Genomic DNA, 14536 nt, shown 5'->3' with positions numbered 1-14536 from the left:
GGATTTTTTTATGAAGTTAACTCCAGAGAGTTTCATTTTTATGTACATTTCTGTCTTACGTCATTTAAAACTTACCAAACCCTGCACTTCGGTTTGCTAAGCTAGAGTAGGCATTCCCACTTGGAGAAGAGGTGGCGGGGCTGGAAAGGGGGCTGTATGATGATGGATCAGCTGGGTAGGTGTGACTTGTTCCAATCCCAAAGGGAGATGACTGAGCCTTTCCAGACTGAGACGGAATTTGCTGAGGAATACAGGGTAAAAGAAGGAATGAGTTTTATTTTTGAGGAACAGTAGAACATTCTCACTTTTTAACAATGTAAAGCAAAGACTAAAGAAACTCTGGATGTGAACACGCATGTTATTCCTGTCTCAGCCATTTTTCATTTCTGTCAAAGCCAACTTATTGCTGCAGAAGGAACACAACAGACTATAACCCAACATTTACAGCTCTCCTACTGATTAACTCACATGCACTCAATATCAGATCTATTTGGAAAAGCATGATTTCCTTCCCCTCTTACAAGGATTATTCTCAAACTAAACAGGTGTAAATAATTCACCTTTATTTGCCAGATATTTTGATTTTGCAATGCCACAGTAAAATAATGGTTATCTGAATGTCTTGCAGAATATATGCAGTTCTCAGATAACCAGAGCCTCCAGTGCTTGGGAGTAAATGGTCAAAGAAGTTTCAAAGCTAACAAGCTGCTTTATCTCCCTGCCTAAGAATTACAGGCAGCAGTTATTTTGCCTTCTGAAAGGCTTGGGAGGGAGTGTGAATCACCCCCCTGGGAGGAGGGAAGAAACAGTCGAACTTTGCTTTAACTGGGCAGCTGAGTTAATTCAAGGGTATTAAAAACCAAATGCTGTCACTTTCATGTACCTAATGGCCTCGTCACAGGATCTCCAAGAATGTTGCACAAATGATTAAGCACTGCAGACTTCTTTGAGACATGTACGACATGTGCACTGAGACTAAGGGAGGTGAAGTGTCTCATCCATAGTCATGTGCTACAGCAAACTATAAAGCTACAGGCAGAATCTGCTCATAAACCATTTTCCGCATTATTAATAAATCCAGCAGTTCCAAGAAAAACTCACAGCATAACCACTTCCACAAATAGAAAGGAAAGGTGATTATGTCTCTAGGATACTTTTACTGATGTGCACTGTTTTTGGCACTCAATGCGCTCAAGTGAAGCTATTCTCCCCTGGAAGAAAGGGAGCAGAATGGAGCCCCCATAATCCAGGGGGAAATGGCTAGCAACCTGCTACACCACCTAGACACACACAAGTCTATGGGGCCAGGTGGGATCCACCCAAGGGTACTGAGGGAGCTGGTGGAAGTGCTCACCAAGCCACTTTCCAGCATTTATCAGCAGTCCTGGCTAACTGGGGAGGTCCCGGCTGACTAGAAGTTAGATAATGTGATACCCATCTACAACAAGGGCCAGAAGGAGGATCCGGGGAGCTATACACCTGTCAGTCTGACCTTGGTGCCAGGGAGGGTTATTGAGCAGATCATCTTGAGTGCCATCACACAGCATGTATAGGACAACCAGGGGACCAGGCCCAGTCAGCATGCGTGTATGAAAGGCAGGTCCTGCTTGACTAATCTGATCTCCTTCTATGACCAGGTGACCTGCTTTGTAAACGAGGGAAAGGCTGCTGATGTTGTCTACCTAGACTTTAGTAAAGCCTTTCACACCGTTCCACACAGCATTCTCCTGGAGAAACTGGCTGCTCATGGCTTGGACAGATGTACTCTTCGCTGGGTAAAAGTCTGGCTGGATGGCTGGGCCAAAATAATCATACTAAATGGAGTTAAATCCAGCTGACGGATGGTCACTAGTGGCGGTCTCCAGGGCTCAGTACAACTGGGGTTGGTTCTGTTTGCTTTCTTTATCAATGACCTGGACGAGGGGATTGAGTGCACCCTCAGTAAGTTTGCAGGCAACACCAAGTTGGGCAGGAGTGTTGTTCTGCTTGAGGGCAGGAAGACCCTACAGAGGGATCTTGACAGCCTGGATCAATGGGCCCAGGCCAATTGTATGGGGTTCTACAAGGCTCAGTGTCGGGTCCTGCACTTGGGTCACAACAACGCCAGGCAACGCTACAGGCTTGGGGAAGGGTGGCTGGAGAGCTGCCCAGTGGAAAAGGACCTGTGTTGTTGGTTGACAGCCAGCTGAACATGAGCCAGCAGTGTGCCCAGGGGGCCAAGAGGGCCAACAGCATCCTGGCTTGTGTCAGCAATAGTGTGGCCAGCAGGAGCAGGGCAGTGATCGTACCCCCGTGCTCAGCACTGGTGAGGCCGCACCTCGAGTACTGTGTGCAGTTTTGGGCCCCTTGGGACAAGAAGGACATTGAGGTGCTGGAACATGTCCAGAGAAGGGCAACAAAGCTGGTGAAGGGTCTGGAGAACAAGTCTGATGAGGAGCGGCTGAGGGAACTGGGGTTGTTTAGCCTGGAGAAGAGAAGGCTGAGGGGAGACCTTATCGCTCTCTACAACTACCTGAAAGGAGGCTGTAGTGGGGTGGGTGTTGGTCTATTCTCCCAAGAAGCAAATGGTAGGACAAGAGGAAATGGCCTCAAGTTGCACCAGGGGAGCATAAGATTGGATACTAGGAAACATTTTTTCACCAAAATGGTCATCAACGCCTGGAACAGCCTGCCCAGGGAAGTGGTTGAGTCACCATCCCTGGAGGTATTTAAGAGACATGTAGATGTGGTGCTTAGGGACATGGCTTAGTGGTGGATTTGGGAGTGTTAGGTTAATGGTTGGACTCAATAATCTTAAAGGTCTTTTCCAACCTAAATGATTCTATGATTCTTGGACAAATGCAGGGGAACTGGGGGAGGAAAACAGATCCCAACAGGCATATAACATGATGAAGATACTATTAAGCCTTCAGCTCAGTTCCAAGCTAAGAAATTGTACATTTCTAACGGTTTCCACAATGACAGTGAGAGCATGACGTGTAACTTCTGCAAGGCTTTACTCTATTTTATTTTTTTACGATGGATGAACGAACTCCAATTTCCTTACACTGACATACAAACTGCTGACTTGGATAGAATTTGGACAGTAAGTGGGATGAGTAATATTTTTTAGTCATTTTTAGCATCCTTCATATCATTTAAAAAATAAGTTAACATTATGACTGAATTTTATTAAACAGGTGTGACCATAACCATGGCACACTGAAGGATGGGAAGAATCAGTGATTACTGTGGAAACAATTCAGTAACTGAAAAATGTATTGCCCACCCAATGTGCCATTCTAGCCTGCCAAACAATGGAAAGTCAAGAAAGATTACAAGCAGCATTAATGATAGATCAAACATGATTAATTCTTATTATTTCATATTATTTGTCTTTAACAGAGTTTCAAAACAGGTTTTTTTATTGTTACACAGAACAAGAGGTGATTTCTGGGCTAACACAGCATCTGGTGGAGGCATGTGCTGTTTCCTCCGTGACACAACACAGTGTGAGCTACACCTGGCAGCGCTAACAGACGGGCCGGCAGCTAAGTAGCCTCTGCTCTGAATTCATGCCTAGATTTGTACGTGCCCCTTTCTGATAACTCTGCTAACTGTGGGTAACATTGCTGGGTGCATGGTTGTGGTCCAAGAAAGATTTAATTCACAGGCTTAATACCAAAGCATAAAAGCGGTCCTCTTATACTTCATTCAGTGCACATATAAAAGGACCAAGATCTTCCACTGGGATTTATTTCAGTGTAGCAACTGCCACTGTCATGAACTAAATGCAGTTATGCATGGGGCAGCTGTCTCAAATTATTATAACCTGCCAAGGAACAGCAGTGGGGGAACTGATTTTTCTCCAACTACAAATGATAATGGCAAAGTACATTTAATCACATTATAAATAGGGTTTACTAATTATTTTGGAAAAAAGCAGAGAGATTGCAGATCTTTAATGACCATGAAAATAAAACACCTTTAATCAATACCTGTCCTGGAAATGGTGGGCGATTTCCTGTCCAGGCAACCTGACTCTGATTTAGCTGGCGAGATATCTGTGTCAGATTCTGGCCGGTTGATGAAGAAGACTGGATGTCGTTCACACCAGGCACGTGTACCACAGATGAACTAAAGGAACAGAAACAGTGCCTCATTTGTAGGCTATATTCTCGATGCACAAATATTCCAGATATGGAAATTTTGATAATCACATTAAAACTAATTGTTCAATCTGTCTTAATAAAAAATGACTTAAAACTATCACACAACTATGAAACATACTGGCATTCTAAAATGTCAGTTCAAATAGACACAGAAGGCAAAATTATTTTTAATGAGGCTTCTATAATCTCTTTGAAAGGGCTTGCAAGAATAAAATTGGTCTAACATATGGTACATAAACACTTAGCTCCATACTGGTTTAATATTTAATGCATTAAAAAAACCTGCTTGCAGAGAGTATTCAAGCAGCTACTTAATTTTAAATTTGTGCTTAAAGTCAGCAGTATTTAAGCATTTGCTTAAATGTCACCCTAAATGAAGATGCACAAAGAGATGATACTTATAAGTACTTCTTTATTTGTTTCCTGCCTGGCAAATGAAGTAGTGTGTGTTATATATTAAAAATTTGAGCTTTTAATTCCTTTTTTCACCAACTGATGCTAAAGAAGAGCATGCAGTTATATACCCAGGCAAAAGAATAATCAAGACAGAAACTTAAATTAATATAATAGCTTTGGAATTTTTTTAAAAGAAGTATTTCCAAAGGAACGTGTTTATATATTAGCTGTTTCCTAATTACTGAATTTCACTACAGATAAATTTCCCAGATTTCCTAATTAATAAGAAAATTTTATGAAGGACTGGTCCACTTCACAATTTTATTCTCGTGGAGGTCTCAAAAGCCTGAACCTACATAACCACACATTGTGAATGTGCTTTTATATATTTTTACATATATAAAAATACATATTTATTATTTTACATGTCACATATAAATATATAAATGAATATAAATGAAGACACAACATATAAAAATGCTTTTGTGCATCAATTGAAACAGCCTGCTCTTTTCTCCAATGCCTTCCCTATTGTCTATTTTCACAATCTTCCAGAGAAAGAAGAGAGCAACAGGGAAAAGAAGTAAACAAGGATGAGCAGAGAGGAAGCAGGAATCTGAATCTTCCGAGAAGGCTGACAAAATCCCTCCCAGAGTGCTAAGCAAACATGGCAGGCATTTCAATACGGGAGCTATTATTCTGTCTTTCTTAAGATGCCTAAAAGCAAAGTGTGTGTTTAGAAATTCTTTGTAGAGTCTGTTTTCTATGTCTTTTATTTTTTTCTTTATTTTTTTGCTACTAGAGAGTATCAAAAGAGGGAAGCATGGACCAGAAAGTCCGTCTAAATCTGGCTGAACACAGAAGCACACAACAGCTGCTGGGGAGGGCTGGCCCTACTGTCAACACCTTCCCAGCTGGACGGGCAAGTCCCGTTGTCTAAAGGGCTTGGACTGTATCTGGAACATATACTTTGAAACCAGAGGTCTGCAAAATAGTGCCTAAAAGCTGCCCAGGCTCAGTAACTGAATGGACCAGCCTGGAGAGCATTCAAGGAAGACAGATCATCAAGGGTTGAAATGCTGGCAGATGTGTCACTATTTGATGTAACAGAACCGCAGTAGGAAAAAAAGCTATAGTTAAACATCAGGAATTAACAAAGGAAATTAACAAAACACACACCGACCCCCAAGATGGCAAGTCAACCATCCAGTAATATAAAACATCCAATTAAAAGACATTTTAATTTACTGTCATGTCCTCCTCAAGTTATTCTTGTTTTTAACTTGACAAATCTCATGCACAGGGATTTTATTTTTCCCCACTGAGATTATTAGCAATTATAACTTTAAGAACACATTGGTTTCAATACAATTATCGTTTGCAGATGTTTTCTAATTCCTGGAACTGACAGCCTCTGAATGGCTGTTCCTTCACTTTCACAACCTTGGTTGGTCCAAAGCAGGAGAATGAAACTCCACATGACAGTCCCAGAACAATGATACAAAAGGCACTAAGGTAAATATAATCACTGATACCACACTCTCAAAAATTGACTGGAAATGAAGGCAAACTCTTAAACCTCAAATTAGCCAAGTCTGTATTGACAGCTGGTATGCAACAACATGCACTTTGAGTAACTCAAAAATGCCTCGGGAAAATGCCAGATCACCACCTTCCATATATTTGGAAGCTGACTTAGAAAACTATTCATGTCTGTGTCCCAGCCCTCACCAGGGACTATGGATGAAGCACCCCTCTGTTCCTTTAATAAGGAGTCCATACTAATGCCCTTCAAGGCACCCTACAGAAGTACTGACAGCTGTAAATGCAAACCAAATCTTTGCATCCTCCTAGCTTGGTCAACGTTCCTAAGATCTCTGAGCCTGCCCCATCACCTCTCAGATCTATCTCCCTTCATAATTTTTTGCTGCTTCTTAGGTTTTTTCCAATTACCTCATCACAGCAACAAGTATCTACTTACCAGCCACTATTTTTAACAGAGATATCCAAATAATTTCAGCTTGTAAGCCTAGCCTAAGGGCTAAGACATTCCGTAGGAGTGAAGTCTACACAAAGCAAATTTTATTCGTGTAAAGAAAGCCCTTGCATCTTAGGTTGGTTTTGTTTCCACTAGATTGAAGGGGAACAGTCCCCCACTATCAGACAGAAGCTGATATGTTCAGGATCTGGACTACAGTACCTGAAAGTCTTTCCTGAATGTCCTGGCTGAAATGGGCTTCCCTGTGAGTAAAGCTGCTGGTTTCCTGCTGTAGATGCCGAGGCCATCATTTTTTTATCTGCTACAAAAGGAACAAAACAAATCACAGAAAGAGAAAAGTTTAGGGGATGAGAAAATGAAGGCAAAATTATTTAATAAGAATGCAATGTATATACACAGCAGGGATTTTTCTTTCCCTCTTAAAGCTTTATTAAGAAGCCCTGTGGAACACATTAAGAATAACGCAAAAGGGCTATATTCAGTATGAAACGAGAGGCACAGCTGGTTTGCGTCTACTTCTTACCCTCTTTGCAGGATGTACCTCATTAATGCTATTGTTTGCATGGAACGTAACAGTGGTACGTGCCCTCTGGCCACGCAGCCCAGACCTTCTCCGTGCACACTGGAAGCTGCTCCTGACCATGCAGGCAGGAGGGGGAACTGGATACATAGAGTGGCTCTGGCCAAGGTGGGGAGTGATGTGTGCATGGGTCCCAGCTACAGACTGGAAAGGGGAACAAACGTTTTCTGGAAGAGTCTGCCCAGGGGAATGGAGTAACGCCACATAAAAGCCTGGTCTGATCCATGCGCACCTCTGTGGCTACCTGGGGGTGGCCTCAGGTGAGGGTACGTTTCTGGCACCAGGAGAAGCCCCCCAGGGCCGCTGCTGTTATCGCAGCCTGTTTGCGCTGAGGTAGCAGCTGAGGGCCCACACCCTGCTGTGTTAAATGCCCCAAGGAACAGTGCCAAAGAGCCCACCTCCCAGCCAGCTGACAGCTTGCTTCCCTCCAGGGAAGCTGGAGAGGAGTACCTGACTCTCCCAGGCAGCCTGGTGGCATGCCTGCAGATCTCAGGGTGAACACCTGCAAACCTGAGTAATCCTGCTGTCTTACCTGCATTTCAATCTCACAGGTGGCTGGAGGCACTTTGCTTCTGAGTGTCTGCAAGACTTGTGCACCTGGCAAGGCAAAACACTCATCTCTCATAGATTTTGCTGTCCTATGTGGCTTGAGGGAGCCATGAAATAGGATGCAAGCATCCCAGTGGGGTGTAAGGCAGACTAGCGTAGTGAAACATGGAGATGCCATTAACTTTTATAGTCTACTCCTAATGTGGCGACTGGAGATCAATCTCCAATTGAATGAAACAAGATTGGGTGAACAGTGCCATTTGGTCCCTTAATTTAATTTGCTGGCACTGGATTACTCCAAAGCCCAGGGAAACCTCACTGCTACTACTTTTCTTAAAATAATTTAAAGGTCTGCTCCACCACCCTTTATTTACTTTCCCCATCTTCCCTTACTACCTCCAAGCACAAAACACCCAGCAACTTACTGATGGCTTTGCAACCATTTGTTGCTATGCACCTCTGACAGGCCTAGAAATCAAGTCTGCCTCCTCATTTTCCCCTTTGCTCTTTTCAGATTCCCACTCATTGCACAAGATGTTCTCCTGGACAAAAGGCCCACTCAGCTTACAAGTAATAGAAGTATTTTTCAGTTTTCCCTAGCTTTTAGAGACCTTGGTGAGTATGGCTCACCAAAGGCCTCCAACACACATCAGCTCTCCTCTGTTACCTAAGATGTTCTCCCATTATGTTCCTAACAAGAATCTAAGCTCACCTTCCCAAAGAAAAAAGTCACCTCAAATTACCTCACAGAAGGAGCTGCCATTGCTTTTCCTTTGTAACAACGAAATTTGTAGAAATTCTTCACTGGCTACATATTGCCCAGCACAGACACTGAGTCTGGGCTACAAACCTATGCTCTCATATAAAAAAACGAAGGAGAAATGGGGACAAGGTCTAGAGAAGATTGTGTATGTAGTAGGAAGAATTGAGAATGCGTTGGGATATCTCTGAGAAGGACAGATTTTTTTTTCTTTTTTTGCAGTAATGTCTTTCTTGCATGAGATGCCCCATTTTCTAAGGCCACCATTTACAAGGATACCAAACTCCCAGGGTTGGAAGAGACTGAGCCATAATCCTGTGGGTACTTTAGATATTTGAGAACAACTCACCAGCAAAATTGAGAGTGCCCTAAATGAACTGGAATTCCTCAAGTGGAGCAGAGTTGCCATGGCAGCTACCAGGATCTGGGCCGCAGGATGAGGCCAAGTCAAAGGGAACAGCTAAACTAATCACAAGCAGCTAAATCAGCTTTAAAATCTCTTTCCTGAGTTACATTCAGTGCTCTTTAGCCCCCGAATCTGGCCTACATCTGTCCCAGCTGTTCCCACTCAGGTCTTTATGCAATACTTCTCTGCTCTCACCTTTTATACAGCACAGAAAACCTGTTTTGTTCTGGTGTTTTACCTGCATCCTTAGACCTGTTTCTCTCTAAACCCCACCACTGCACTGGTCAATGATATGCCCTCCTCCCAGCAGGACCAGTGTTTCTGCCTGTAGAATGAAGATCTCCATAAGAAGCGCATCATCCTGTGCTTCAGGGCACTTGCATGAATCGGTGAAGCCAGGCTTCCTCTCCCCACTTTGTTTTTTTAATTATGTGTGGCCACTGCATGCAATTATGGCAACAATCTCCCTATGTCAAACCTGTATTTTTACAGAACGTAGCAGAGAATGAGATCGGGTATCAACATAACACAAATGTCTTGGAGGCAGCATGCAGGTTTGTCAATATTGATTTTGGACAGCGTATCTCATCTCTAACTGTGAACCACCTCTTTTTATCATTCAGAGAAGACCTTGATCACAGCTCCCATGAGAAATTCAGACAGGGTGAATGTCCAAAAAAAGCATAGCCTGTAAATTGATAAGAATGAAAAGAGAAATGGCATTTCCAAGAACATAACCTCCCAGCTACAACACAGCTTGCTAGACCCTTAACCCTAACCCCTCCCCACACAGTTGAGAGCTGCCTGAAAAAGAGCCAATAAGGCAGCCAAAAAGCAAGATGTTCTTGCTTGGAAAAACATATTCTGGTGTTTAGGGTTGGAGTCTTGCTACCTTCTAATGGACCCCTTTTATGGCCTCAGCTGTTGACTTCGCTGTTAGAGTAGACAGACAAGGATGAACAGGGATAACAGAGAAGTCCTAGCAACAGGAGGACAGAATATCAAGTCTATCCTGCAGTTACGACGCCTTCTCCATTTGAAAAGGCCAAGCCAGACATAAGAAACCAGTGCAGTGAGGTCATCTCGCAACACCCCTGGAGTCAAACCCCATGGATCGTTTCCTTCATGCACTACATGACACTTGCACATTGATTTATTTAAAACAAATGTAAAAACTTCTCTTTTTCAGTGAGGACAGTTAAGAACAATAAACAATTAACAAGTTCTTCCAAAAGCAGTGGAATTAATGAGCCTGGTTTCCTACAGATATATTTCGGATGACCCCTTCAGCTGCCAGTCTTCAAAATTACTTCTGTCTGTTAGGGTAACAGGCAGCATAGGCTGGGTCTAGCTTGAATCAGCTACATCTGTCTGACTGACAAGTCGGCTGCTACGTCTTAGAACAGGGCTAGGAAATCCTTTGGTGAGGGCACCCAGGAAGGACTCTGTCCTCACTGTAGTTCTCACAAAATACAGGAAGAACATATTTCTGAGACTCCTATCACTCTCATAAGAACTTGCCAACAAGTTCAAAAGTTGTGGGAAAAAGAGCAAGGACTCACCAACAAGTAATGTGACTGGAGATGCCTCAACTCATCAGAAAATAAGCACATTATTACACCTCAAGGCAGCATATGCCTCTGAAAGCATAAATGCAAAAGCCGGTGATTTGATGATAAACTGCAGGCCTATCTTAAGACTACATGGTAACTTTCTTAATCCTTGCCTTTTTACAGAGATGAACTCAAATCTGCTGTTTAAGAAAGAAAATATATACTTAGAAATGGCAAGTTCTGCTCAGTATGTTTAATATCTATGAACGCTTACGGTGCCGCTGTGAAATGAAGAAAGAATCAAAAATAGGTAGCTCTGGTGACACAAAAGCTGTCCTTCCTGCCTTGAATTTACTCCTCATCATCTTTAGGGGAAATATCAACGAAAGGCAAATTCTAGGAGATGTCCTGAAGGCTGATGATGTTTGGAAATTTCTCTGCCATGCTGCAGTTTCTCTTCATTCTCTCAAAGCTGTGCTGCACATCATGTAACCAAGCTTAACACAGTATTAAAAATTAAACATCAGAGACATTCACTTACAAGCAGTTATTCCAGCAAACATCTCAGCAAATCTAGGATCTCTCTCCTGGGAGAAGATAGCATCAGGCTTTTCCACAGACTTTCCACTGTCATGAACGTTGGCTGGTATACTTGGAACAGGCACCTGTTGAGATACACAGAGGAAGGTAATTTCCTCCATCATATTTGATGAAAAGGAATTCAGGGATAGTCACAATGTATTTTTAATTTTGCTGAAATCTGCCACTGCTTTATGTATTAAAAGATCAGAGGCACAAAAATAAAAACCTGAGAAATTTCACCTGCGATAAGTCATAGGATGACAGCCCATCTCTTTGATGTACTTCTAGTTCTGCTTGCTGCTGCTGAAGTTGTCTGCAAAGGAGACAAAATGATTTTGTTACAAAAACCAATTACGATACAAGAAAGGAACAGCCATGGTCTCCCATTTTATACCGTGAGTGAAACGTCTCTCAGATAATTTAATAAATCCTTTCCTGTGAGATCCATCTGTTTTTAAACCTTGCACCACAGGAATGCAACAGGGCACATGAGGAGTTTTGCCGTAATGGCACAGTAATGTCGGTGAGTTTGATATCCTGAAGAAAACAGAATTTTCTACTAAGCAATAACAATGAACCATGTGAAGCCTGGCAAAACAGAATTTGGTGGCCAAAGAAGGGAGCTGAGAGATAGGGAAGCATTTGTTTTATTACTATATCCTTGAAGAACTGAAAGACTGATAGAAGGAACATCCTGCCTCAGACGACACCAAAAGCTGGGTGATAAAGTATATAGTCAAGGAGGATAACTAATTGGGATGTTGATAAGAACTAAAACTAAGTGACCTTTAGGTGAACTATCTTCATTATAATACTAAAAATCATGCCCATAGGCCAGAAAAACCCCTACTCAAATAAGGCCCTTACTCTCTGAGCATGCGTGTTTAAATTTGAAGGGAGCCGTACCTTTAGGATGAAGTGAGAAAGAAACTATGCAATGATCGGCTGGGGCAGGGCGTAAATCTTGGCTGTCACTGACACACTGAACTGTATAAATACCTTGTAGTTTCTCAGTGCTGGGCGCTAGGTTTGCAGAGTTACCACCTGGCACCCATCTTTGCACAAAAATGAATAGAATAAAATACCTCCACTCTGCGTGGAGTTTGGCATTTTGCACACCAGGTGAACAAACCCACTTTTTGGGAAAACAGGTAAGTAATGGAGGATGGAATACAACCTCCTTATAAAGGATTTAAGAATTCACTACTAAGACACCAAGAACATCTTCCTCATGTTAACAGTGAATATACCAGACCCCTTCACTGATCCTACTGATGTAAACAGGAAACATCCAGTAACACTAATGCAGAATTATGCCAGTCAACAAGAAAAAGTGATCAAAGCTCTGTCTGGAGCATGTCAGACCAAATGGAACAACCTGTTGAGCTAGAAAGAACTGCATATAATTCCTTCTTTCTAATGAAATCTATTTAACATGCTTTGGTTCTACTCTTCCCAGGACCCAAGCCCAGATTCTCCTCAATTCTGGAAAGCTTTTAAGGCAGTAAATGTCCAGAAATAAATTGCTTGTGCTACCATATAAAATCAAGACATTACATAAAATCAATTTGCGTTGACAAATGCTACAGAAAACATGAGTCTCCTTTTAATGCTAATCAGAACTGAACAAAAAATACCCATTGTTTAAATGAGATAAAAATCACTGGAAGTAATAGCCTTAATCCAATTATATGAGTTTAGGAAAAATTAAATGAGCAGCAGCAATAGAAAAATACTTCAAAAGAAACTGCCAGAGCTAATAAGTGTTAGGGGCCATATGCCAGAATGAATAACTTTAGTGTTGAAAACTCTGCAGATCCTTGAAATGCGCTTGATTTGTGTTTAGTGTCAGGCGCTGTTACTTAGCTATGACAATTAGCCAATATCAACAGATAAAATAATTGGAAGTCATGAGAATTAACTGACAGGTGACTGTAGGGACAGCATGCAAGTAGTGGTAAGTCAGGCATATTCACATTCGATGTATGCAAATGCTGCCTATTTATAAAAACGTACAGAACTTTTGCATAATTGTAATATATTTAGCACAGTGATCTTCTGAAACCATTTCTTCACTTGCTTTTTTAATTCTGAAAGGACATAAATTCAAAGCTCCTAATTAAAAAAAAAATCAGAGTTATACTAATTGTTGCTATCGGAAATTTTGAAGTTACTTTAACATAACAACTTCTACACAAAAAGCCACTGCACAGTACAGTTTATCAGAAATAAACCCCAACCCTTTTGAAATGAAAGGCAGAAGCGCTACTGATGCATCAAGACCAGACTTTTACCATTAAAATGTGAACTTATGCTTTCTTGTTTGGACTTACACCATTCCCACGCTGGGTCATTAGGAACCCCACTTGTCTGAGCGTAGGTTTGTGTGATTGTTTTCAGACAGACAAGCCCAGCTTTGTCCCAAAGCCGAGCTGGGATGGTAGAGCGTGAGAGCCACATGATCTTGCAGCCAAGTGCTGGGTTTGAGCTGTGTCCAGGCTGTAGCCTGATAAAGCAACAGCCCTGAACAGTGTGGCCACAGCATCACCCTCACTTCACAACTTCATGTTGAGAGCAGCTTCCAGCCAACAGGCCAGGTGATGCACAGACACAACAATTTGAGACTTCCCTGTAAAAAGGAAAGGCTCCGCCATGGCCCGCGTCTGAAGCAGCATCACTGCCATGGAGAAGGCAGAGTCCTGTGCTCCGCCATGGTCCAATACCACAAAGGGCACTGAACCAGTCTCTAGGGTGAAGCTGGGAGCTTGCTGGCATTGCAGCATCCCAAGCAAGACAGCCTGTGTAATGACAAAAACCTCAGCAGCTATGAAATTATCTAAACGTTTTGCACCTTCCATTAACAGTTGCCTTCCGTTGCTTGGTCACAATTAGCAAGATTACTTCTGGCCTGAGGACGTGCAGGTAGCATACTGTCTCTGTGAGGCTCTTTGCTCAGTTAGCAGAGAAGATATAAACACCCCCAAATTATGCTAAAGCTCAGAGACTAGGATAAGACTGGAGTTGGACTGACAAGAAAGTAAGCTTGATACTTGCAAATGATACTGGACAGTGGTCACAGTTTCTCTATGCTTCTGGCCTCTTTCTGAAGGAAAAAATCACCTAATGGACAGGAATTACACACCATGTGGGTTTCCTCCCAGGGAGACACTATAATGTGACAGGTGGTAACAGATGTGGTTTCGCAAAATAGCGAGATCATAAATTTAACACTCTGGAAAATGAGGATACATATTTGGCCACAAGCTTGAATTTTAAATTTTTATCCAAACCTTTTAAATTTTGAACTAGGTAGATTCAGATGTCAAGGGACTGAGAGACAAAACTTCAGACAAAGTCAAATGACAAATTAGGCACAAACTGATGGGAATGCGAGGGACCACTCAAACAAGCTACTGAAGTAAATAACAGATTTTCCCATCCCTTGATGCTTTCCAGAAGACACTCTGCTCAGACACAAGTTACTAGGCTCCATGGCAAACTGGACAAAAATCTGTGACCTGCAACAAACAGAAGATCGAAGTAGAGGGCCAAAAGCCGCC

General features: G+C 42.3%; 1 protein-coding gene across 9 annotated transcripts in view; it reads right to left on the bottom strand.

The window, feature by feature from the left end:
- ARNT2 (aryl hydrocarbon receptor nuclear translocator 2) overlaps positions 1-14536 on the bottom strand; it is a 193881-nt gene that overhangs the window by 9774 nt on the left and 169571 nt on the right. For 8 of the 9 annotated variants that reach the window (XM_064456260.1, XM_064456261.1, XM_064456263.1 and 5 more), the window contains 5 exons: positions 11217-11289; positions 10936-11059; positions 6748-6847; positions 3978-4116; positions 76-241 (listed from right to left, as the gene is read on the bottom strand). In XM_064456260.1, coding sequence (XP_064312330.1) covers positions 76-241; positions 3978-4116; positions 6748-6847; positions 10936-11059; positions 11217-11289 — 602 coding nt within the window. The other variant, XM_064456266.1, reaches the window with a different exon arrangement.

The sequence above is a fragment of the Phalacrocorax carbo genome, chromosome 7, assembly GCF_963921805.1.
Source record: "Phalacrocorax carbo chromosome 7, bPhaCar2.1, whole genome shotgun sequence".
In the NCBI taxonomy this organism is placed as follows: domain Eukaryota; kingdom Metazoa; phylum Chordata; class Aves; order Suliformes; family Phalacrocoracidae; genus Phalacrocorax; species Phalacrocorax carbo.
The sequence above is the reverse complement of the archived record's forward strand: the minus strand, read 5'-3'. Positions and strand labels throughout refer to the sequence as shown.